The 27,281-nt window shown below is 38.2% G+C and overlaps 1 protein-coding gene across 2 annotated transcripts in view; it reads right to left on the reverse strand.

Moving 5' to 3' along the window:
• The window catches only part of ASCC3 (activating signal cointegrator 1 complex subunit 3), a 479,889-nt gene that overhangs the window by 65,112 nt on the left and 387,496 nt on the right, over window positions 1-27,281 (reverse strand). For both annotated transcript variants that reach the window (XM_067546516.1, XM_067546517.1), the window contains 4 exons: window positions 16,729-16,866; window positions 16,507-16,627; window positions 11,184-11,316; window positions 6,410-6,535 (listed from right to left, as the gene is read on the reverse strand). In XM_067546516.1, coding sequence (XP_067402617.1) covers window positions 6,410-6,535; window positions 11,184-11,316; window positions 16,507-16,627; window positions 16,729-16,866 — 518 coding nt within the window. The remainder of the gene's footprint in view (window positions 1-6,409; window positions 6,536-11,183; window positions 11,317-16,506; window positions 16,628-16,728; window positions 16,867-27,281) is intronic.

Genomic DNA, 27,281 nt, shown 5'->3' on the forward strand with positions numbered 1-27,281 from the left:
AGTCATCTTCATATGCTCTTTCCTTTGGCTTGTTTAGAGCCAGAGCTCACTAGAGGTGGTATCTTCTGATCACATCCTTGACAGTGAGATGTTTGTGATGAATCCATGCTATTGAGAACATCACTGTTAGGGGAAGGGAGTACTGTAAGCAAGTCCCAACAGTGTCTGGGGGTGTATATGATGTTGAGGACATCCTCTTGCATGTTTGTTGAACACATGGGAAGGGAACTGCCCCCACCTCATTGGAGCCTGTGGCTATAGGGCTGATGTGTTACCATTGCATGTGTAGGTTATAATCTGTATGTGTACATTTGTCTACTTATTACTTTCTCATATTTACTTACTTGGTCTGTGACTGAAAACTAATAAAAATTACTTTTGGCAGGTTATATATTTATTTTATTGTATTCTTTTATATAGCACCATGGCAGCAAGAACTCTGCAACATTACACTTTCTCTTGATTTGGATTATGTTCATCTGAGGACTCCAAGAAATCAGATCCCCTTTCTCTGTGGTCAGAAAGGAATTTGCCAGTGGGGTTATTGCCTTAATTCAGACCTTCACAAGTAGTTTTGCTGCACAAGTGAGTTTTCACTAGAAATTCAGAGACACGGGCACCTTTACATTTGAGGCACTTCTTGCATGTTGTTTAGATGCTTGCTTTTCTTGTTGTATGCCCAGGTGCATGCTCCATTTGATCCAGCATGATACAGAAGAGCAGCTGGATCATGTGATTTGGCTTCTCAATGTGCCATGCTGGGGAGGGGGGGGGTGTCTAATAATGTTCTCAAAGAAGAACTGACCATTCACAATAGATTGGGGGAAGAGGAGGAAGATTATGTCCTGCAAACTCCCATCACACCAAGATTTCTGAGCAATAGACAAGGATGTACTGCAGAAATTCCTCGTCATCTAGGCTTCTGACTAACACTAACAACTCCATGACCCTTCTCTACTCACTGAAATGAAACTAATGTTTTGCTAAACTGCTGTACAATATCATTTTTGTTGGTAATGAAATGAACCAACTTCATAATCTCAAAACATGCTGTTAATCTGTTAATAAAAAGTACTACATATACATATGCAATCTCAGATAAGTGTGAGTCATCACATTTCTGTGCTCTGCACACCACAAAACACAAGGTAATTGGGAAAAATATACGTTTGTTACACTACTTAAATAGTAACATAAGGGTGCTTCATGTTTATGATGTAAAAATCAATATCCTGAACTAAATAAACTCAGAGGCCAAAGTAGATAAACAAATGCTTATCAGCAAGGTCTATCAGTCCAGGTTGTGGGTATTAACAAATTATTGTTCTGCAATGTAGTCCCATACTCTTAACACTGTACTTTGATAAATATAAATCCCTCTACTCTGATTGGCTACTGCCCTCAAACTTCCCCATTAATAATAAACATAGTACCAAAACTTTTGAGTCTTCTTCCCTTCCGTTCTTCTCATTTAACATAACCTTGTGATACACTCCTCTTTTTCCATAGAAGAAGGTTTAGCCCCTCTTCAACTACTAAGAACAATTCCTTTTTAAAATAAAGTGAGAGAGAAAGGTAACAAAGCCTAGGGGCTAGTCAACACTGGGAATTTTTGCATACGTGCAGTTGTAGTATTGAAACCCTCTACATGGATGTAAAAAAAGTGATTCACTACATGGATGTAAAAAAAGTGACTTTTGCCAGTGTGGTTTACCTCAGATTGATAGCACTATAGACCAGTTTGGTGAAAGTCACATGTTGGTTTTTTTTGGCAATGTATCAATCTTAGGGAATTGCACTGGTGCAGCTAGATTAGTGCAAAAATCCCAAGTGTAGACAAGCCATAATACTACTTGGTTTAGAGAAGTGATTAATAAGAGCAGCCAGGAAAGAATTGCATAAAACAATGAATGGTATAGAGAAGGCTGTTCCGGTCTTCCTATTTACTTACCTTTTCTCTTAATACAAAGTAACACCCAATGAAATTAAAAGGCAACAAATTTAAAACACAGTTACCTTACATTTGTAAAGGAAACAAACTTTCCTATTTAATGAGCACATATCAAAACAAAAACATTTATCTGCATGGGTAATTTAATAAATTGTCCATTTTGAGATTTCTTACACCTTCCTCTGAAGAATCTGGTTCTGCCATTGTCAGAAACCACTGAATTAGATGTATCATAAATTTGAGTATTATATTCTCATTATATTTAATTTCTAGAGTTACCTGAAGTGACAGGATTGGTAGGAGTGTCAGAAATTTAGGTGCCCTTATAAGTTGCGGGCATATAGATGGGTAGTATGAAGGCATTAATCATTGAGAGCTAAGGATTTTGCATAATTGCTATTTGGTCACTGAGAAATAACAACCGATCAATAATGCAAATTATGCTAGTTTGACTGGTTAATATAGCCCTCAGTCTAGTATAAGAATCTGCACATTGAAGGAGAAATAACTGTAATTATGCAAATTACACATACTTGGCCAATCAGTGTGCAAGAAACTGCATAAGTGAGATATAATATATAGTTGTATGCTAAAAAGAACATCTAGCTGACTGAGAAATCCATTTTACTATAATTTATACTATACTATTCCTTCACTATGGTAAATTCTCCAAGGTTGTTAAAAAGTGGAAAATCTTTGAATGAATCAACAATAAAATCTGTCATTACCGAACACGTAATTTACATAAACAGAAGCGAATTAAATTTCTCACTTCAATTTGTAGCTATATCAATAGAAAGTTTATCATCACATTAACGTTCCAACTGCAAAGTTAATTCTTTTTAGCTTCACATATGTAGTAGGTTTCTATCCCTGTTTTCTGATTAAAGTGTATAGCATAATAATTTTTTGGGGCTTGATTTTCAAAAATGGTTCAAAATGATAGTCTCCCTTTTGAAGAAAAAGTTGGACTAATGAGGTCTATCCTTTGACAAGGTCAATAGAATGGACAGAGTACATTAATTTCACCCAAAGCCAAGTATCTCCTTCCCTTGCTGATGAGATGCTGTCTTCTATTTAGATCAGCTATGATAGGCTAAACTCACTTTTTTTCCCCCCCCACACAGAACAGAACTCTTGGCCAATGTCATTCTCTTTTAGTTACAGCCTGTAAATAAAGATTGATGGGGAAACATCTTTTGGCATGGCACAGTACCTGCTTGCAATCAAGACAAAAGTTTAACTCAAAATACAAATGTGAAATCCCTAGAATGTTTAGAAATGATTGGTGCTTAGTAAAATAAACAACGGACTGGAAATTTGGCATGTTGTGATATATTCTGTTCATTTGGACTGTCCCTCTCATTTGTACAGTAAGGCCTATTCATGATCTATTCTTCTGAACAATATCAGTTGCCCACATCCCCATCTTTCAAATCATGGGCTCAGTTACTCATGTTATCAATAAAGTTAAGAACCCATTTTACAGATAACAGGACAGATGGATTCAACAATTCAATGGACCAGGGAAATTAAAATAATTTAGTAAAAATAAATAATGTAATATTTACATATTTCCAACACCAGAACTTAAAACATATTACTATATCAGGTATGACAAATTATTTAAAATTTGTTGCAGAAACATTTTCTTAATATCTATTTTATGCGTTCTAAAGAACTGAGATGTTAAAGTTGATATGGTGCCCCAGAAAATTAGAATAAAAACAAAAGGTTCTTAGTTCATTTTTTTGGATTTATTTTAACATTTTGAATATTATGACAAAGATTTTTTATTCCTGTTCAACAATGGAAAGTGAGAGGTTAAACTATAAAAGATACCAAGATACTTAAAATGAAAACTTGTTTTGATCTTAATTTCTCACTCAGAAAAGGTAAAATCAAATGAATATGGTTTAAATAGTTTTACAAGTTTTCAGTAAGACTAATGACTTACTATTATTGGACACCGCAGGTATAGTTCGACAGATTCTAAATTTGTTTACACAGCAGTAGCACATGTGTAGCTAAAAATAATAGGCAATAAAATAAATGAGAAAACATGACATCACTGTGCATTTATATAATGCCTTTCATCCCAAAGAATTCCAAAGTACTCTACAAATCACACATGCAGGAATTACTTCCCTCACCACTGTGGGGCAAACACCTGATGGATGAAAAGCATTAGCTGCTTCACAGTGGAAAGGAAGCTAAACAGCTAAACAGCTTAGGGCAGGAAGTGATGAAGAATAATATAGCCAACTGAAACTGCAGGGGGAATTCAGATACTGTAGATATACTCTGAGCACCAAAACTGGAATATAGCCAGAACACTTTTACTATTATGAAAAGTGACAATTTACCGTTAAGGACCACAAGTGGTTAGGACCTTGGTTTTATTCATACAAAAAATGAAGTTCCTCTATGGCACAGTATTCTCCATTACTATAATCGGAATTAGCTCAGAAGGAAAAGCGTGGCTTGAATGAATCGTGGAGTCCTCTTCTTGAAGCACCTGAGTTTTCCTTAGGTGCTTCTCAATGAAATATTGACTAGGCTTAATAAATGAAATCTGACAAGATCATAGCCCAAGGTGGCATGACTGCAGGCTTTAGTGATCAGTGATTTAGTTTTTCTCTTAGAAGTTTGGATGAAATACTACTCGCATCCACTGTTGGGTGGAAGGATGCTAAAAAGTAGAAAAACACAGAGGAAACAGCATTGGGTTTGCATCTGGTACCTTCAAGCTGCCTCTCTGAGCACAGAAAGAACTGTGTGTGCATAAATGCAGGTGGAGGAGGGAGTAAATGAAAAGCAAGCTGCTGATGGCCTCAACTTGAATCTGCAATGTTCCATGTGTGCATCTCTCACAGATTGACGCGGGATTCCTGTTTCATAATTGCCTTGCAGCCTCGTCTGCTGTCTCCTCATCTAGCAGTGCCTACCAGGCTCCTCCCTGAAGTGGTCCCCACTAGATCAGTGGATCTACCCTGCTAAGAAACTGGACTATCTAACTCACATCATCCTTTGTTCTCTATCTAACTCACATCATCCTTTGTTCTCCACACAGTCAGATCCTAATCTCCCCCACATAACCACCCAGTAAGTCTCCCTATCCCACCCACTTCTGCATCCACTTGACTGTCCCCGACTCATACTACCACTACAGACAGACAACTGCTGGTCAGATTTGTTCACCTTCTTTCTTACTACCCCTCACCACCTGTTAAGAAAACTCTGCATTCCATTTATCACATGTGCTGCTCTCCTGGCCAAGCCTGTTCAGGGTTTCTGGTTCAAAGCAGCAATTTGTCCTTATGCTAGTAACCTCTCTACAAAAGAGATTTACGTTGGAGCTTGATACTACTGGACAGAAAGCTTGCAAAATTAGATTAACTAATTAAATCATTTAAACATGAAAATCCAGTATTAGAATTTCTTTCTTTATAAAGTTCTTCTATGATTACCCACTATACTGATTTAACACTTGTGTGCACAAATCCACAACTTGGCTTATCTCAGTAGTCTTAATAAGGACCTAGCACAAAATCCCCAAACTCATACAAGATAAGACTTTCTGTATTTTCCATTTCCAAAATGCACTTGGAGAGGTTGCTTAAGGAAGACTCAGGGTGAAGGACTAGATGAAGAATATAGAACTAATGAAGAACTCAACTTGGAGTTAAGGCATCTTGTTATCTGGCTATTTCTACCTGCGGACACAGCAGCAGCAATGCTTATAAGTAACTCAGATTTAAAATGCTGCCAAGTGCTATGGAGTTTGTTATGTGGTTTCAGGAGTATTATGCTCCTGAGTATGTCAGATGATATTTATGAAATGGCAATACTTTAAGAACTAATCCTTTGTTCGCTACAATATTTTGATTGGTGAACAATCATATGACATATATACCCAAAACAATATTGAAGCAAAGGTACAGCTACTTGTTGGAATAGCTCACAATAGTTTTCATGCTGGCTGGAGCAAGGAAAGATGATAATAATGGTCAGCAACAACTTTCCCAATCTCCTCTAAAGAAGGTAAACATCATCGCAGAGAAACAGCTTATTGCATCAATGACTAGAAATTCAGCTGGTGATAGATTGCCCATAGGAAGCTGTGCATCACGTTACTGTGATCACTAAAAAAAGTTTTAAAACACTAAAGAGGAATATATAAAGCAATTTGACCATCTGGGCTTTTAATTTAGGGATACTGATTTAGCAATTTTGATAAGGTCCTCTTAATAATTTGATGTTATAATTGTTACTGAAATGAAAAGTCTAAGTTATTTGCCAACAGATGTTTTTATATTTAGAGATATGTTGTGAACCATTTGTATATAGCTCTCTTTCTAGGACTGAGTCTGTATTAGCTTGATTGTCAGACATGCTGAGCATCCAGGACTCTAATTAGAAACAATGGGTTATATTACTTTTTCATTTTGCACTCACCTAGGGTTCATGACAAGACGACGGAAGAAGTAAGTCCAGGTGATGTAATCCATTGCATCCTGCTTGGAAGAAATAGTTCCAGCAGCAATTTCAGCATTCAAGTGATCAGAGAGCACTTCCAACAAACTAAAGGACATGATGAAAAAAAGCTTCAGCTGACTTTACAAAGGAGCTGTACATAACCAACACACAGCCTGGTCTATAAAAAGCAAAAATACCTTTATAAAAGGGACTAAAATTTTTAATCTAAAAATATTTTTCCCCTAGGGAAAAAAAAAGTATTCCTGTAATGTCACAAAGAACAGTTGCTGACCTTTGTAACTTGTTCTTCGAGGTGTGTTGCTCATGTTCATTCCATATTTGGTGTGTGTGTGTGCGCACCACATGCACCGGGGCCAGAGATTTTTCCTCTAGTGGAATCCACCCTCTGGGGTCATGCGCATATGTGCCGGTATATAGGGCAGTGCCAACTCTCCACCCTCTCAATTCCTTCTTGCCAGAACTCCAACAGAGGGGAAGGAGGGTAGGTTTTTCAATGGACATGGGCAACACATCTTGAAGAACAACAGTTTTGAAGGTCAGTAACCATTCTTTCTTCTTCGAGTGCTTGCTCATGTCCCCACCCTAGATCCGAAGGATCTGACACCAGTGACAACGTTGGCCATGGGACTGCGAAGAGGACTCCCTTTGACATGTGATGTGGTTTTAACCACCATGATTGGGAGGGTGAGTATTGGTGAAGGGATCTTGAAGACCATGGTGTCTGATCAGTGAGTATACCATTGCCAGCCATATTTGCAGAGGCCTAAGGTGTAACCTCACATGCTGGACCATGTAGGTGGAAGCTGCCATGTGTCCCAGAAGCCTGAGGCATACCCTTGCTGTGGTGAGGGGATGAGCTGATAAGCAAGCTATAAGTTCCTATGTGGCAATGAACCTGGCCTCTGGTAGGAATGCTCTGGCTTGGATGGAGTCTAGGACTGCTCCAATGAATTCTATCCTCTGAACTGGTACCAGTGTTAATTTTCGTTCATTTATTAACAGGTCCAGTGCTTGACAGGTGGCTTGGATGACCCCGATGCTATGTTGACTTGCGTCTTCGAGCAACTCTTGATGAGTCAGTCATCCAGGTAGGGGAAGACCTGTATACCCCACTGTCTGAGGTAGGCCGCGACTACCACCATGCATTTTGTGAATACATGTGACTCTGTTGATAGGCCTTAGGGAAGCACCAAGAACTGGTAGAGCTTCTTTCTGACCACAAATGGTAGGAATCTTCTGAGACTGGGAAAGATAGATATGGAGGTAAGCATCTTTTAGGTCAAGGGCGGCATACCAGTCACCAGGATCCAGAGAGGATTGGGACAGCCATCTTGGATGGATCTGCTGTTGCTGGGATGTCAAAAAGCTCAGCTTCCTGTACTGGCTCGATGGTGACCAGTGTCGGAATTCTGGGGATCTGTGCCAGGATTCTGGGGACCAGCGGTGGTGATCTGGAGACTGATGCTGTGGGTCCGGAGACCGGCATTGTGAACCCAACCACCTAGGATGTGGCTCCAAGGACCAGTGCTATGTGTCCAGTGACTGCTGGCGGGATGTCGGTTGCCCTCATGCAGCTGAGGACTGACATCTTGGTGTTAGGGATCGCTGCGTGGGCCTCAATACAGACTTGCTTCTGGTACCAGTACCGTGTCCCAGTGTGGGCCCTCTCTTTCCGAGATATTGGAGGCATGAGAATTGTCATGAGGTCTTTCACTGCTTGGTATGCCTCCCAGAGTGGTTGGAACCATAAGGTGCTGGAGGCCCTTGCTGCTCCCAGGAGCTAGCGGTGGGACCAGGGTTGGGCCTGGGACCTGAATGGGTGAGGCCGATGCCATCCCAAGCCCCAGTGGTGATAAGCAGCCCAGCATGGATTTCACCTGATCTCCTGTACTCTTCCTGCCCCTGCTCGGGACCAGTGAGCTCCTTCTTGGATTTCTTCTTCGGCACCAGGGATGGTGATCAAGGATGGTGAGGAAGTTGGTTGTAAGAGCTTGCCGCAGCAAGAGAATGTTCCAGCACCATCATGGGCAGTAAGAAGGAACTGGGAGGGGGCTGACTGCATGCTATATATCAATGCATATGCGCGCGACCCCAGAAGGCATTAGAGCCAGCCCTATTGATACCACTATGGGAAATATCTCTGCCACTGGTGCACGTGGTGCACACAACCTAATATAGAATGGACATGAGCAAGCACTCAAAGAAGAATCACCTTTATCATTTGGAGCAACCAACTCACACATGTGCATGCTAATGGGGGCTGTAACTCAATTAGTTGACAATTAAACCCAAAATATAGTACTCTTAGATCATTTTGCAATGGGATGGAATTGTAGCTGCTCTGTAATAATTTATGAATACTACATATTTACCTGGTTGTTGGGATGTTTGTTGTATGAATATATTGGTTTAGTTTAATAGCAGGCTGTAAGGAAAACAATGGCTCAAGATAAGCATCCCTGAAGCAAACACTTGAGGCTTGTTAAGAGATGCCCATACTTTAAGGTTGAAGATTTTACCTTCCCTGGAGCCAACCTGCAAAATTAATTTTGGCCCAAAGGGGCAAACCCCAGGAACGCAGAACAAAAGAACACTGGCAGTTAAAAAAGGCTCTCTCTCTCTCTTTCTCTCTCTCAAGAGAAGGGGGAGTTGTTTGGGGTAGACAGGCAGAGACAAAGCCATCTGCTTGGGGCTAGGCACCTGAAGAAGTTAGGCCTGCCAAGGTTACTATCAGGGGACAGTAAACCTTTAGGTGAGATAGAGATGTGTAGTCTGTTTATTGTTTTAAAATTCCTTCCACCTGAATATTTTGTTTCTACTTTTAAAACAAACAATACTTTGGTTTTAAAAAAGGTTGTTTTGTAACTGTGTATCATGGCTACACACATACACAAACACACCACACACACAAATTGGGTCAGCAAGTACTGATCCTAGGATCCTGCTGGAGGGGTGGATAAAAGCCAGAGTCCTGCTGTCACTTGGGTTCAAGCCCTGTCATTTTGTGTGTGGATGCAGGTCAAGCTGCAGACCTGAGTTAGAAAGCTTGCATACTGCAGTATGCGCACATTAGCATGGCTGTGAGAACCAGGTCCAGCAACTGTAAACCCAGGTGTACAATGCAGTATGGGTGCTCAGGCATGGGCTTGGAAACACCATGTCCACATGCCCATTTCCCACATGTCCAGGTTTACAATGCAGTGTAGACATACCTACTGAGTACTGTAACCCAGGACTTGATCTAAAATAGGAAGAGCTGCAGAATTCCACCCTGGGAGAGGTATAGGCATGGGGCCTGATACCTGAGGAGGATGGTTTAAGAAGACCAGAGAGGGGACAGAAGTGCAGTTACTCTTGTAACTGTGACATGGAAAATCAATTCCTTTAAAAAATGTTTATTGAAAAATGTAAAGGTAAATGCAATCTAAAGGGAACAACATATAAGGTTAATAAATCTGGTCTTCAGTATAAAAGGGAGGGAAGGAGTTCCAAAGTTAAGGAACCTTCAGAAAGAACACACGCCAACTGCAACCTCTCTTTTAAACCAGAGAGCCTCTAGCTCAAAGGCCTTTGATGATCATAACCAGAGACCAAGATGTGTCTCAACTAACCAGAGACTTAGAAGATTAAGGTCAACATCCAAGCCTTTGTCTGGAAATTTATCAACAAATTATGTTTTTTATTAAATAACATAATGGAGAAGGTTTATAATATTTCAATGAAAAAAATTAAGATTATCATTTGTGTATTTAATTAAGAGAATGGTTCTATTTTTAGAGATATAACTTCGCAATCAGATAGAAAAGCTTCCTGGTTTATTGCCAAAACCATATGGTCTCAGTAAAAAAAATCGTATTTTATTACCCTGTTTTTTTGTCTAGAATTACATCATACTGAAGATTTCCTTCAGTTTCTTTTTGTTTCTAATGATATTATACTTTTCTATGCATTTTTCCTAGTGTGCCAAAAACTGAACATAAATATTTGATACAAAGCATGTATGATGGTAACATCTGATAGGTTAAAAGTTTATAAACCCTGGTTATTCCTTAATAAAAAATGGCTCATGATTGTCTATGATAGAGGAGATTATATTAGCTACCGTTATATATATCTTACATTGAATTGACTAACAAGTGATAAATCATGGATTAGCTAGTGAGGTTAAGAGAGGATCAGAAATATTTCTTAGATTTCCTACTTTTCAGAAATCGCGCAGCTCCCACTTTGAGAGAAGTATTAGCAATTGTTTACAAGATACGTTTCCCTTTGAGCTTGACGTCTGTATATCTCTTAAGAGGTCTAGAATTGTATGAAAATTCTATGTGAAAAGAACTAAAGCTTTATCTGACTTTTTCCTTACTAAGCACTTTTGTGACCAAATTTTCTGTTGGTGTTGTCAGAAGCAAAAAATAATTATTCTAAGTATGAAAATTGCTTTTCAAAACAGCCTCTCCCCCTTGTGGAAATGTCATCTGAAAAAGCACCCAGAAGCAGAATAACATTTATCTAGGGATGCATTAAACACTTGGAGAAAAAGTCCCTGCAGGGTGAGATTGGTGGGGAAGGATTGAAAGAAGAGTCTGTCTGGAGGCATTGAGGGATCTGGTTGAAAGGACTCCTGTTTTTAGAGGTGCCAATATTTTGGTTGCATCTGTGTCTCATTTCACTTTCATCTACTTCACATTTGCTGTATGCACTTTTATCTGTTTTCTTTCCAGTCAAACTTTACCTTGATTCTACTGGGAAAGGTTCATAAAGAAACTTTTTGTAGAAGTCTTTCTTAATATCATGGACTAAAATCACAGCTTTGCCTTGGTCATCAAACTGAGGTCTACCAGCACGTCCCATCATCTGAAGTACATCTACAAAAAAAGTAACAAACAGATGTATTTCAATATAGTTTACAGTACAGGATATATTGTTTCTCTGTAACCTCATTTACCCTTCTTTCTTTGTTACTCCCACTGACTGAATCCTGTTTAAAATCAGATTGAAAATTCTTTGTGGCAGGGACTATGTATTCCTAAATGTTTGCACTGTATCTACCACGATGCAACCCCACACCTGATTGGGGTCTCTACTACAAATAATGACTACACATGAAAAACTAAGTTAAAGAATGTTTTTTGGGTTGCAAAGACAAGCACTTCTAAGTTAGGAAATGCCAGATTTATGATTGCCTGTGCAATCTTAATTTGGCCTACCTGTGCATCCAACCTGTACTTTGAATGAAGCAGGGGTCCTGTGGAAAAACCGTTATGTATTCATGTAATTAAAGATCATGATGCACATGCACAAGAGGACTCAATTAAAGACTCATGGGCACCCATATATTTAGCAGCTCCTAATTTTCATGTTCTTGACTTTGCAACCTACATTGTGTTTTGTTAACATTTTGTTTTGTATGTAATTTCCTAGGTTGTGTGTGCTTTTGTTTTAAAACAAAGGTAATAGAATTGTTTTTATGTGCAACTATTCCTGCTGGCAGCTTCAGGAATAGCTATGTTAGCTGGCAGCAGCAAAAGGCTGTGATGCCATAATAGCGGGCAGGGCTATTGTTGCCACTTAATGGTTCAGAGGGTCATCAGTGGATCCTCTCACACATAGTGAAGAAGGAGGGTCCAGTGGCTAGGGTGCAAGGCTGGGCCTTGGGATATCTGGGTTTAATTCCCTGCTCTGCTGCAGACTCTCTGTGTGACCTGGACCCAGTTACTTAGCTTCTCTGTGCCTCAATTACCCACCACAGAGATAAAAAACACTTTCCAATCGCACAGGGGTGTCGTATGGATAAATATATTAAAGATTGTGAAGCTCTCAGATGCTATGGTAATGTATGGGGTAATTACCTGGGTAGATCTGTCTCTTCTCCTGCCAGGAGGTGGTAGCTCCTGTCCCTTGTGGGGGCCCAAGAGAGTGTATAGGCTGCTGGGGCTATATACTAGACATGGTGGGGTACATTATGGAACAGAGCCTGGTTTTATTCTCTCTGCTGCTTCCCCTATCCTTTCTGGTGTTGAGGGTGCTCCTGCCCCAAATCATGTCCACAGGAGGTGGGTTGTAACAACAGATTCCTGGGGCTTACAGGAGAACCCAGCTCAATGCTCTCTCTCTGTCCCCATTCTGGAAGTTGGGGGAGTGCCTGAACTCATGCTGGGAAATGGAAAACTGGCGACATATGCTAGGCTGGGGGGACAAAAGAGATGTCAGGAAAGCCCATTCTAGCTTCCCTCCTCCCCATGCTCCTACTACAACTGCCCTGGTAGCTCCCCAGCATTGCCAATGAAGTGTCTTCTTCTATTGCTGGAGCTCTGGTGTTGGCAAAGGGTGGGGTCTTTAGAACATTCAGTAGTTTTGTCAGGCTGCCAACATTTTTCTGAGGAATGCAGGTGAGAGAAGGGACATGGTGATTTTTAACACTTTACAACTCAGCTAGATCTGAATGGCATTTCACAGAAAAAGAAAAGGCCCTTCTATCATGTGAGGCATTTCTCTTAGATGCCTGTGAGCTCTCAGAAGCAGGCACTGATTTTGTTTTATTGCGTTTACTGTACCACACCAATAGAGGCCTGAGGCCTGAGTTTGGGCCTCTAACTTTTTTACCTCCATATGAATAATATAAATGAAACCAGAAAATAGTTTTAAAGCATGAATTATTGCTTATCTTTTTTTATATTTTCTGTTCTGTATTCTCTATGAGCTATATGAACAACAACAATAATCTTTATGCAGTTTGTTCTTTGTTAAATTAAGAATGATGTTCAATTATAAAATGAAATGGATCCCCAAATGAATAGATGCATACAAGGGAGAATGATGAAACATTTCCTGCTATGTGAGTATACTGCATTAAAATAGTGTAGATAATGCATATGAAATGAATTTACCAAAAGTCGCCAATATCCACTGTATAGCTAGCCAAAACCAACATTTTCTTTACTGACTATACACTGCCTGACTGTTCTTAACTACTGGATTAAACTATTGAAATGTCAAATGCAATCCAACTGGCTGAATAAAAGTCTTCTCTCAGAGATCAGCCCACCCCAAACCCTCTGATTTATATTCTCTCCAACCGTGCTCAAATTCAGATGTGAACTTAGAAACATAGGCTTTGCTATTATCATCAACCTTCTGGCCTATGTGCAAGTGACTGAGGGATCTCATTCTGCCATCAGTTGTACACTAGGCACTCAATTCAGCCCTGGCACTGGCAGGTAACTTTAATGGAGATGAATCAGTTTATACCACAGCTGAATTTGTGCTATGCTCCTATGAGATTTTAGATAGAAGTTACACAGGCATACTTGGGAGCAGAACTGAAAGTGAGACCAAGTTTTGCTGGCATAACTATAATGGCTAGGAGTGTGGACACAGCCAACAAAGGGTGTGTCTATACTGATGGCGGCAAAGTCGCCGCCGTCAGATCGATCTTTTTGGATCGACTGAGCGGTCAGCATAGACCCACTCAATCGATCAGGAAGTCGAAGTTGGTAATCCACCTCCTGAAGTCGTGTAGCGCTGCATCAACGGGAATGCAGTTCCCGTCAGCGCAGTGAAGTGAAGACGGTGTGCATAAGGGAAGCACAGCAGTCGATGGGAGTTACGCAAACTACTTCAACTGCTGCTGAATTTCCAGGTAAGTGTAGACCAGGGCAAAGCTATGCCAGCATCACTGATGATGTAAATGCAACTATGCAGACAGAAGGTTGTGTTTGTCAGCATAGCTAATGTCATTCATGGAGGGGGTGTTGCTATGCTGGCAGAAAAAACCTCTTTCTGAAAGCTTTCGCTGCATCTACTTAGGGGGCTCTGCTGGTAAAGCTATTCCAGCAAAGGTTCTGAGGGGATGTCTACAGTACAAAGAAAAACCCACGGTGCCCAGTCTCAGAGTCTCAATTGACTTGGGTTCATGGGGCTTGGGCTCTGGAGCTAAAAATAGCCATGCAGACATGGGGTTTCGGACAGGATTCCAGACTCTGAAACCCAGTGAGGGGGAAGGATCCTGGAGCCCAGACTCCAGTGTGATCCCGAACTTCTACACTGTTATTTTTAGCCCTGCAGCCCGAGTCCTGTGAACACGAGTCATTTGACCTGGGCTCTGAGACTCAGCAATGCATGTTTTTCTTTGCAGTGTAGATATACCCTATATTGCAGACAAGACCAGGGACATGTGATAATTTGTGTCTAGAGCGAAAAGAACAAACTGCTCATCTGTAAAACTAAAACTCCTTTTCCCCACAACTCTCAAATACCCTGAACATTATTTTATAGGAAGTTAAAACAACAACAACAAAAAAATACCCTATCAAACCATACCACATGAAAACATAATTATATCTATATTAAACTAGCCTTTTCCTCTACCACGTTCACATGAATTTTCTATTATATTACCGACAGCAAAACTAAATCTACAAAAATGGAGGGAAAATGCTACTGTACAGAATATGGCATTTCCCTTGTAAGCTCATTCAAGAATCAACAGGCCCACAATATCTAAAGCTCATTAGAGAGTCCACACACACCACACAGTGTGCAGCTATACTCTGAAAGGCAAATCTATATACATAGCATAGTGGAGCTCTGTGTTTACTGTGCCTCACTGATTCCATATTGATTTTGATCAGTTTAATTTATTTATTTTTAAGAAAGGGTTTTCTAACTTCCAGTCCTGCAGAGTCAGCAGGGATCTGAAAGTCAAATTGGGCTCTTTTCTTCTCATTCTTCACCACTAGTAATAAAGATAGTTATCACTCTTCTTACAAGTGAGGGCGCTAGATATGTCCTTATCCAGAGATTGTTACTACTATTGTTTCAGTAGCCAAAGAATGATATAAGGGATTCTCAAAAGTGTTGAGCATGCTGCTATGGTTATACTCCCAGGTCATGCCAGAACTCAGAATCATAGGGTTAGAAGGGACCGGAAGGGTCATCTAGTGTAACCCCCAGCCAAGATGCAGAAGCAAGAGACTTGGCCTGGAAATTGATCCAAAGTTTCCTGCATAGGCGTGCACAGCGCTAACACTAAATTAAACTCTATGATAGACTAGTTGGATGGGCATTCTCTATACCGTATTGAGTTCTAACGTTTTCAATTAATAAAAGTCTTCTATCAAAGGGACATTGCTGGGTTAAAAGTAATCAATCTCTACCTATGTTATAAACAACATTTACATTATTCCTAGGAATCCATGTTTCTGGCCAAGCTTCAGAGAGTTTAAAATCAAACTATCTTTCTTTAGTGTAACAGATAAAATAGACCAGGAAACCTGTAATAATTTTAGCAAGTCCAGGTTCGCCAAGCTTATTACTACTCAAATGAATATTCTCCCTTGTCTGAACTTTTCAAAATCCTTCCAGTCTTAGTTCTCTGGAGTTTCTTAAAACAGTTGCAATATGGTTTATCAAAATTTGGGTGGACTGGAGGCAGAATTGCTATAAAACTGAAGTTAAAATACAGTATTTTGCTTTAACTATTTATGCTTTTGTTTACTTTTTAACTTTACTCAGCTTGGTCAATAAAATTATAGTAGTTTGTTTATAATGAAGACTAGACAATTTGAACTTCAGATTCTCACGCATTAAAGAGTGCTGCAATGTTTGGATTGCAAACACTACACAGGAATGTATAGTTGTTTAAAACCCTTTTTCTATTGGATAATAACAAAATAAATTTATGGAAGCAATTTACTTTTCACATGGTTTTTTAGAAACATATTTTACATACATTTATTTTCAGACTAAATTTGATTTTACAGCATTCATTTAAAATATGTACTCTATATGTGTTCAAATGTCTTTTGTTTTTAGGGTTTTTTTTAAATTGCCTCTTAGGATGATACCAACTCAGTAGTTTTGCAAGAGAAAGGTTTCCCAAAAGGAAAAAAATATATATAAAGAACCCCTTAACAGTTCTTTCATGACTCACAATTAAACAACAAAAAACAACATTTCTATCCCAACAGTTAGGTACAGTTCCTAAAATTGTAAATTATTCAAGTTCACATTTACATATGCTTGCAACTAAGTATTTATAAGATTTACATGAATACCTGTAATGGGATAATCCACGTAACGCCTTGTTTTTCCATCATAAAATTCTGTTCCCTTAACAATTACTAAATGAGCTGGAAAATTTACACCCCAGGCTAATGTGCTTGTGGCAATAAGAACCTAAAACAGAAAGAAAGATTAATGAGGTATATGTAACAAAATAACACCTTTTAAAATTGCATGGAAATCTCATTATAGTACTATTAAAAGTACAAATTTACCTGGATTTTGCAATTCACAAACAGTTCTTCCACAGTTTTTCTGTCTCTTTCGTGTAACCCAGCATGGTGCATGCCAATTCCAAATGCAAGAGTCAGCTTCAGATTAGAATCTCTTACTGTCACTATAACATCATTCATCTGTAACACAGAGAATGGTTACATGATTTAGAACATACTAAAGATGTTTCTGAGAAGTTTTTCATATTTTAGAGTTCTTGTTATTCATAAATTATCTGTTTTCTACCAGGAATCATAATGTGCTATGCACTGTCCATATTCACAGAGTTAGATAGTTCCTGCCCTGAACAGTTTACAGCGTGAAAAGACAAGCAACACATGAAGGACAGAAATATTAAAAAATTAAAGAGTTATACAGTTATTTTATTAATATAATATACGTACTGTCTAATTTTTTAAAACAAAATTGATTAATAGTAAGCTCAGGAGGAATCTAGCATGGGGCATTTTGAATGCTGAAAGTATCCTGATCTGACTGGTATATGTGCCCTGTCTGCCTGGACACAGTTTTTTAATTATAAGTGCCAGTATCATAAAGGCAAACATTCAAGCCCTGTACTGAGGGGTGCTGCTTGCTTCCTCTCCAGAACATTAATTATGATGAAAATAAAACTGGGTCTAATCCCAATTTCAAATAACCCACTTAGACATGTTCCCTGAACTCAATAAATTGCTGTTTACACCATTTATCAGCCATTTTCAACTGTCAGTTTCCAATTCATATGTTCCTATCCAATCCAATTTGCATTAATTTTTCAAATATGATTTTGTGATTTACAGTATCAAATCCTACAGCAAATCCAGGCACAATCCAACTACCACTTTTCCTTTATTCAAAAATTTAGCAATTCTAGCAAAAAGAAGCGATAAGGTAGATTTATTGTATACAAACTCACACTGCTTTCTGCTCATGGTGCCATTAACCACTAAGGCTAGATTGTGAACCCTTTGCTTGCCTAGAAGACTCGTTACTTACATGAGTGATCCCACTTACTGCAGGTGGACTACTCCTATGAGTAAGTGCTCATCAATATAAGCAAGGGCTTCACATTCTGGTCTAAAATGCTTATTGATTTGTCTCTCAATATTTTTTCCATTATTTAATTGCTACTATTTATTGTTTTGTGTTGTTTTAATACAATTAGAGCCAGTGGCTTTTAAACCTAGTCAATGGTTTTTTGATGCCATCATGAGTGGCATTGACAATATTACACCACAAATTATTATAACACTGTTCACTGTAAACACTAAATGGCACAGACGGTTACTGTCTCTCTCTCTATAAAAACAACCAAACAAAGGATCAGTGAAACAATACAAAACAAGATCTGGTGAATATAAAAATCATATTGAGAAACTTAATAAATAAATATCTACATAATTTAAAATAGTGAGAGGTGAAGTTTTGACAACTACAGCTGTATGTTAGTTATATCAATAATCATTGCTGCAAAGCCTTTCAAATGTTCTGTGTCTGATGTTCAGAACATTTGTTATTTTTTAAAACGGTTTTCTGGGATCTATATTATATTCTTAATATAAATGTAGTCATTTGGATATCTAGCAAACACATACAACGTAGTTCCACAGGCTCCTCCTAAGATGAAAGAAACTACATTACTCATTTTTTAAAAGTTATAAAGAGGTCTAAGATAAAAACTCACAAAACTAAAGAATTTAAACAATCTTGATATATTCAACCTGTATAGACAATATAGCTGGCAAGCAGAGAAAAGCATTTTAAGTCATTTTAAAGGAGTTTTAGTTGAAGTGTTCGCTTCAGCACTGTTGGAATTGCACTGATGGAATAGATGGAATTGTAATGATGGAATAGATGGCAGGAACAGAGAATCCAATATTTACTAAAATATTGTTAAACTTTTGGCTCCTACCAGTTTGCACTGAAGCTCCTAAACTTAGGCCCCCTTCATAACAAATATGCTGCTGCTTGAATGTTCTTGACAGTACAGTATATTAGGAGGGACACTGAAAATTAGTTGTGTAAACTAGAGTTGGAAGTATAAAAGAATGGGAAGCTCATAGAAGAAAGTGGAAGGGAATATGAAACACCAAAAAGAAAGGAAGACAGAGAATGAGGTTAAAAAGCAGAGAGAGAAAGAAGCAATTAAGCTGAGAAGTGGAGAAGAGTTTTTAGGATAAGGGAAAACAAGAAGGAATAAAATAGAGGAATGGACAGAGAAGAATTGAGAGACAATGATATTTTAAAAGTTAGAAAGGATAAAAGCTATGTGTAGATGGATACACACAAGAAAATTTCTATTTCCCTAGTCATTTCTCATTACCTCTTGAAAAACCTTAGTTACGAGCCACCTCATGATATCTGCTTCCCAGGAAAATAACTAAATAAAATGAAAACTTTAATATATTTTCTCTGTAATTGAGAACTGCTTCCTACAACTAAGATCCCCACTGTACACTGATTAATTTTAAGGCATTTTTGATGGAAATGTATTAAGTTGTGCCAACACTACCCTCTTCCTCATGTTTAGAGAGACATTTTGGGAGAATACTGTTGTATGCATGTGGGAGGTGAGTCAAAGTGAAAGAGGATTTAAGTGATAATGCAGCAGTGGGGGGTATGGATTAACACTCGCCATATATATTTAAACAGTACAGTCAGGCAACAGCCATCACAACAGCTACATCAGAATTCACACATTCACAATTGTATTCAATTCATTTTCTTCATAAATAAGTAAACTGTACTGTACAGCTGTGTTAATTTTTTTTCTTGGAGTACAATTATCTCTTGATAGCTATGTGTTTTGGACTGATTTATTTTCTTTTACTAGTCTAATGACATTTATTTCATAGTTAATATAAACACTACACTATGATACCACAATATTACAGCATCTGGGTACCTTTTTCTTCCATAAAGAAAAGGGATTAAAGTGGCTGATTATACTGACTACAACGAATCAGAATATTTCTTCAGCATAAACAGTTTTACAATGTTAGTTATTTTCAGCTGAGAACCTGTGCTTTTTCTTTTGGTCATTTACTTCCCATCATAAAATATCCCAAGTTCATAGTGCTGGGAATTTATTCAGAGTTGTTGTTCTTGCTTTCTGCAATCTGCGGTGGTTATATTTTTTTCTTCTCCTGACTTGTATTACAGCAGTGTCCTGTGGTGATGTTAGTCATACCTGCAAAGCAGTATAATTTACCACAGGAAAACTAAAGAACCCTTAGCAGGAGAGCTGGCGCATGCACTACTATCCTGTCATTCTAGCAGCAGGGAATCCTAGTCATTTCTAGCTGACCCCCTTACTTTTACATAAATCAATGCAATAAACAAAACTATTTTTACCCATAGGCACAATTCAGGGCTTAAAATTCTCATGACAATTTATTTTAAAGCAGAACTCCTTTTCCTATGCTGATTCATTGCACAAGTATTACATTTTCTCTATAAAGTAAGATAAATATTAGGTAAAATTAAGTCAGAAAAAAGATACTAATACCAACATGATAACCTATAAGACACATCAAAGTTTCTATATCATTATACATTTTACTAAAATTAATATATTTGAACATAAATCATCCTTCTTAAAGTTTAAAAAAAGTAACAGATTTCTTCTTAAACTTTGGGATAGAAAAAGGAACATTCTAAACATAGCAACATGGTTATAAGAAAATATAAATTTTACTGAAGTTAGGGGGTGTATGTATATATATACACACATTAACATATATTAATATGATACTAATTATGGGCTGAAGCCTGCTCCAATTATCTTGTATCTTACCTAGGGAAGTGATGCAATCTCCATCCTTAGGTGTTAGAATCATAGAAGATATGGGTTGGAAGGGACTTCAGGAGGTCATCTAGTCCAACCCCCTACTCAAAGCAGGACTAACCCCAACTAAATCATCCCAGCCAGGGCTTTGTCAAGACTCACCTTAAAAACCTCTCAGGATGGAGATTCCACCACCTCCCCTACATAACTCATTCCAGTGCTTCACCACCCTCCTCGTGAAAAACTTTTTCCTAATATCCAACCTAAACTTCCCCCACTGTAACTTGAGACCATTTCTCCTAGTTTTGTCATCTACTACCACTGAGAACAGCTGGCTCCATCCTCCCTGAAAACACCCTTTCAGGTAGTTAAAGGCTGCTATCAAATCCCCTCTCATTCTTCTCTTCTACAGACTAAAGAAGCCTTGTTCCCTCAGCCTATCCTCATAAGACATGTGCTCCAGCCCCCTAATCATTTTTGTTGCCTTCCACTGGACTCTCTCCAATTTGTCCACATCCTTTCTGTAGCGGGGGGCCCAAAACTGGACATAATACTCCAAATGTAGCCTCATTCGTGCTGAATAGAGGGGAATAATAACTTCCCTCGATCTGCTGGCAATGTTTCCACTAATGCAGCCCAATATGTTGTTAGCCTACTTGACAATAAGGGCTCACTGTTGACTCATATCCAGCTTCTTGTCCACTCTAACTCCCAGGTCCTTTTATGTCCTTCAGATTTTTAAGACCTGGCTTGAAAAAGCCCTGGCTGGATGATTTAGTTGGGGTTGGTCCTGCTTTGAGCAGGGGATTGGACTAGATGACCTCCTGAGGTCCCTTTCAACCCTAATCTTGTATGATTCTAACTGAAGTCCATGGGAATTTTTCTTTGCATTCCAATGGCAGCAAAATTGCGCTCCTGCAGGGCAATCTGGGCTAACTTGCATAGATTTTTGTAGTATGAACCAAAAGCCTCCCACTCATCCCTGTAATGTAGCTTGATTAAGAATCTAGCTATTAATAAACACCTTTGAAATCTGAATTGGAGTCTGTAATCATTGCAAAATATTAATTACAAAAAAAAAAGAGAGAAAGATTAAAAGTGGCAGAAATAAACTTTTCTCTGAACATGCTAGATTTTTCTTTAACTACTAAGTAGTCATTTTCTCTGTTCCTGCACATATGTAAACTGTTGAACCATTTAAGTTAATAGAACTGTTTTTATATTTTAAAATTTATTATACTTAAAAAGCTTTTGTAGAAAGATAGGATTCCATTTAAGTAGATACATTACCCTGTGCCTGAAATACATTCCAGTCAGAGTATAATTCAGCAAGTTGATGACAATGCTGGCTCCAAAAGAAAGGAGGAGACCAGATTGGACAAGAATGAGCTAACAGATTGTGCAGCCCAATTCTGTCCCTTTGAGTGTGATATATTGTTTCAAGATGCTAAAAACCCATACTTTCTCAAAGCATATCTGTTGTGCTGCTTTTCCCATTTTTACAGAATTCTCATTATTAGTACTCTGTACTCTTTTCAAAGCATGTCAGACTCAGACCATATGCCACTGAATAATGCTTATCAATTGTCTAAAATGCCCAATAAAAGAAAGATGTGTCAAACAAAAGAATTGTGAAAGTTCTGAAGTCTTTTATAAAAATAATTACACATATCATATCTGCTACAGATGTTATATGAAATAAAAATATCTCAACTGTTATAACTAAATGTTAATTTTTATGACACTTTTGTGTCATAAAAACAACATCTTGTAGAAGGCAGTTATACTTGAATAATGAAAAACATTCAGAGCTCACTCTTGGGTACCCTCATAATAGCTAAAGACACACAACCAAGCTCTCTTATTATTATTTTTGGACCAGGTATTTGTATGTGCTAGTATTCCAAAACAAAAAGAGAAACAAAACAAAAAACAAGAAAAATAAAATCAAAACTCCAATCCCACCACCAAAAAACCCAGACAAAATTAATCAAATACATTCGTTTATCAAAATTAAGATCTATTACTAAAACGACATATTTAGCAGTAAAATCTTCTTTAAAAGGCAGTGACATGGTTGTCCAAAATATGCACCAGAGATTTCTCTATTCCTGTTTTATAGCATAGTATTACTTCAAAACAATATCACAGGAGGTATGGGTTATTTGATTTAAGGGTGAAAAGTTGAAAAGCCAAATGGCCTTTTATCTCTCCTACATTTCTCATTTCCATGTATATGTATACATAAATACCTCTCCTAAATATACATATGCATAATTATCTCTCAGTCCTCCATATTATATACACACCCACATCCTCTTATGTACATATTTTCTCTCTCTGGGAATTAAGAGGTCATTGTGGGCCTGATCGAATTCCCACTGAAAACAATAGGAGTCTTTCTACTGACTTCAGTGGGAGTTGGATGTGGCAATGTATAAATATTATTAAAGATCATGATTTACAAAAGGTACATTTGTGTTATGGAACTTAGTTATATCTAGAGGTTTCATTCATTCAACAAGTATTAACAAGATGAATGATGAATACATTATGAGAAAATTATTGTGGTTGTAGTTTAACTGGTGTTTGGCTTGTTCCCCCATTATATTTAAATATGAGAAGAAATTCAAAAGTCTGGCAAGGGAGCGCAGGATCAAATCCTAGAAAATATTAAATTCTCTTTCTTTTGCTGGGTAAGTATTATCTAATTATACGGTAGCTCAATAAAAATGCATGCTACTTTTAAAATTAGTTTTAATTTTCTATTTTGTCTTTAAGACAAAAAGCAATACAAACATGACAGAGAAGGAAAAGAAAAAGAGAGATAACCAAATTAAGGGATACAAACTGGCTTTAATAATTTCTTCTGTATGGAGACAGCAGCAACGCTCCACTCCACAGCCACATCTCCATAGAGGTGAGTACAATTTTGGGGGAGTGGGAAGAGGTTGGTCCTTCTCCCACAACTTCCCTCCCTTCCCCCAGGCACTTGGCTAATCCCACCTCCTCCTTGGGTCATAGTCCATAGTGCCACTCAGTCCTACCCCTGTATATGGTAAATTGAGACCTTAAGATGGCAGCATCTCTTTCAAAATCTCAAAGGTGAGATTGCCTCCTATGCAGTTAAAGGAGTGAATGGGCCATCAGCTTGAACTCCTCACTCCTGGCTGGCAGCTCCAACTCAGAGCTGTTAGCTAGGCAGAGTATCACCCCATGATTATACAAGTGGGCAGGGTGAGAATGAGGCTGTGATCTCCCATTCGTTCCTATTGGCCTCCTCCTGATCACCAGCAATTAATAATACTTAATAATAATAATCAATAACAGCTCTTATGCCGCACATTGCATCTATAGATCTAAAAAAAAATGTGTATTTCTCTCTGCCTCCCACTAAAGATGAAGAACCTGAATCCCACTCCCCTCTTCTTCTATTCAAAAGAAGCTATGCCAGGTGAGTGCAGCCAGTATTGTTAGGTAAACAGAGGGGCATCAGCTGGTAATGGGGATGAGGATCTCATTACTTCCCGTCTACAAAACAGGCATGGATTCCCATTGTGTCCCTTGCATTCCAGGCAAGACGCCCCAGCAACTGATCAGTCTGGTGTGCAGCCAGTTTAAGCAGTCTTATGAGTTTTTTTGATGGGCAAATGGAGCCCAGTATTTAGCCCTCGTGTAGCAGCACCAATGACATCAGTAAACAAAACTAATCAAGGAGTTTTCTGAGAGTGCTCTTGTATTTTTTAAAGTAATATTATACAAATAAGATTTTCTACCCAGCTGAAGGCAAAAGGAAACCACAAAAGCATAGGGTAAATCTTGAAGATGTCAACTGTTTACATAAATATGTAGTTTACATTTCCCCCACTTAATACTCTCCTCTTAAATCTCACAAGGTACTTCAATTTTACGAACTGCAGATTCATTGGAAATAAAGCTCTTAGATTGTAAGCAGCTACTACAGAAACAACAGTTTGCAATGTATAAATAGGCCCGGTAGAATTCAATTCTAAAAAAATATTTGGTAGATAATATCAAGGCTTATTTTAAAGCATCTTCTCTATTTTTATTTATTTAAATTTTCACAGTTATGCAAAATGATGGGTTTTAAGCTTTTTTTTAGTCTATCAATTTAAGTTTTCACAGATGTGGGAATTATGGGCTGGTTAGACAATAATTATTTAAGGACAATAGACTGAGATTCAAAAAGTTAAAGCTTTAAAACCATTAAAAGACAAATTGTCAAAATCACATGTCAAAATATACAAAGTAAATATTCTTAAATCAACTGATATTTACCAACCATTACAGATAAAAATCTAATCCTTCCAAGCTTATGTATAAACATGAAAAATTGACAGACTTTCATCCAGTGGACAAATTCTGTTTTAATATAATCTGCTCTTATAGATGGACTTGTGAAACACTTGAGGAAGGCTTAAGCTAGGCATTTGCCAGTTCTAGCTTTACTTAATACTCGGAAAAAGGTATAGCAGTTTGGACAGCATTTTGCCTAATTCTTCTAATCTGGGTTTGATTTCAATCTAAACTTGTTGTTGGTAAAGTAGTAAAAAAGTAAAAAAAAAACCCAAGAAAATGGATAAGAAAAAAAGTTAAGTGCTACAATATGGATTTGGTTTGTTCCAAGCATTATTTTCAGACTGAACCCAGCATCTCTTTATACCAGACAAAATCACAGATAAATTTTGCTCAATTTAAAAAAAACATATTTTGATCCGACATTATAAAAAATAAATCACAACAGAGCTTGTTTGCATTTTTTATTTCATTTAAGAACATCACCAATCACAAGTCACCGTGCATACCTTCTTTTTAACATATAGCACACAATTGTTTCCTTCTGTATTCCGGAGGTGACAGGTAAAAATGTAGGGCTAGCCCACAGTCATTCACATATTTACTTAAATTAAAACAAACATTGATAAAATGGCTATTCTGTGCTCCAAGCACCCACCCCATAAACTACAATGCAAATAAATGTCCAATAGCGAATAGAAGGATAATAAGCTAGACCCAAACTCCACGAATCTTCCGTCACCCCTTACTCAAAAGCCAAGGAGATGAATTCACAGCATGCAAACAAATTTTGGCCCTGATAAGCCAATGGGTCAAGAGTGAGTTTCAAAGTCAAAGTTACTTCTTAGATAATCCTCCAACCAGAGGACATCCATCCATCCATCCATGGATCCAACTAGATGTTTCAATGCGAATGCCTTCACTGATGGCAACTGCACTGACAGACTAGGTCCAGGCAATCAGGCAAACCATTTAGGGCCAATAACATGTTCTAGTTGTGAGTGAATTTCTGCTTTGTTATTCTGTCTCTGTAGATACTCCAACAGCTTCCTCAAACAGCAAGCAGCTGGCACAAATAGGGCAGGAGCACTAAGCTAAGCCTTTTGTGTTGCTACCTTGCTCACGTCTTCTAGTGAAAAAGGAATTGTTATGCTTGGCTTAAGTAAAGTTAAGGTTGTAACATAAACCAAACAAAAGTTGTAGTTCAGTGAGCTGGTCATCAGCTGCAGAAAAGCAGTATCAAATCTAGATGTGTTTTAGATCTTACTTTATTCGAAGGCAGTCAAGACACCCATTTCTCTATTATATCCAAGGAGCGAAATGTAGATGGCTCCCTCTGTTTTATATTTTCTGCTCAGTACAGCCAGAACCAAATTATTCCCACATGTAAGAAGTGACTTTTTTCTGTCCAAATTGCATTTTGAGCAAATGGTGAAGACTGGCTGAACTTGATTCCAGTGATTATGATTCCAGTGGACTCCTACGTGGAGAGGCTCTCTCATTAGTCATTTAAGTTTATCAAAGTTTAGAATTAGCAAACCTGGCCTTTTGGTAATTTTTGAAATTGTTTTAGCCTAAATGCAAAATAATAATAAGTAGATATCGTCTAAGTTATTAATATTTGCCTGAAATCTATGTACAGCAGGCTGCAAACAGTAGAAGCAGATACAATATGGATTTGTGGATATTTTGGATGGAAATTTCCCATCATCCAGAACAAATGGTAATTCATGTAATTACAATGGCCATATTGCCCCTTCCCACAGGAAAAAAACTTAGCAGTGGCTAGAGAATCAGGAAATGTTCTTATGACTCTCATTGCTAAGTCTCTACTTAGTGCTTCTTCAAGAGATAGGAGTTTGAGGTTGTACAGAGCTTCTGGAGGGTGAAGTCTCCTAACCCCATGAATCTCCAGGAACCATGAGAAGAGGATCCTATAGGTCTGGGTGGCAAAAACCATCTCATGTGTCTACCTCACTTATTCCCCCATCCCTGTGCTGCCTCTGGCTGAGTTCTATTGTGGCTGATTGGGAGCAACCGCAGGGGTCTCAGGGTGAGTTAAATACTGTTTTAAACCGCATTAATACGTGTTTGGATACTGCTTGAGTATTCATGGGGTCAGCAGGCATGGTGCTATGGAAAGTGGTCAGTTGCCTGCTCTAAACTCTTCAGCCAACAAAGTACCTCAAGAGATCCTTCTGTGCAGAGCTTCAGCAATGAGGATTTAATACCACTGAAATGAGTCACAGCAATAGCTCTTTAGTCCTCCTGAACAACAGGTACTGTACGGAAAGTGTCAATCCACAAGGTTTCCCAGCAAATTGCTGAATTAAATGTGCTTCAAAGTGCATACAGAGGGATCACCCGCATTCACAATCCTTGGCCTCACAAAGACTCTTTTACAAAGGTGACAATGCCAGTTATGGTAGCTTTTCTCACGTGAAGACAATT

Source organism: Emydura macquarii, unplaced genomic scaffold, assembly GCF_026122565.2.
Source record: "Emydura macquarii macquarii isolate MOO-44397 ecotype Brisbane River unplaced genomic scaffold, CSIRO-AGI_Emac_v2 contig_1146, whole genome shotgun sequence".
NCBI lineage: Eukaryota > Metazoa > Chordata > Testudines > Chelidae > Emydura > Emydura macquarii.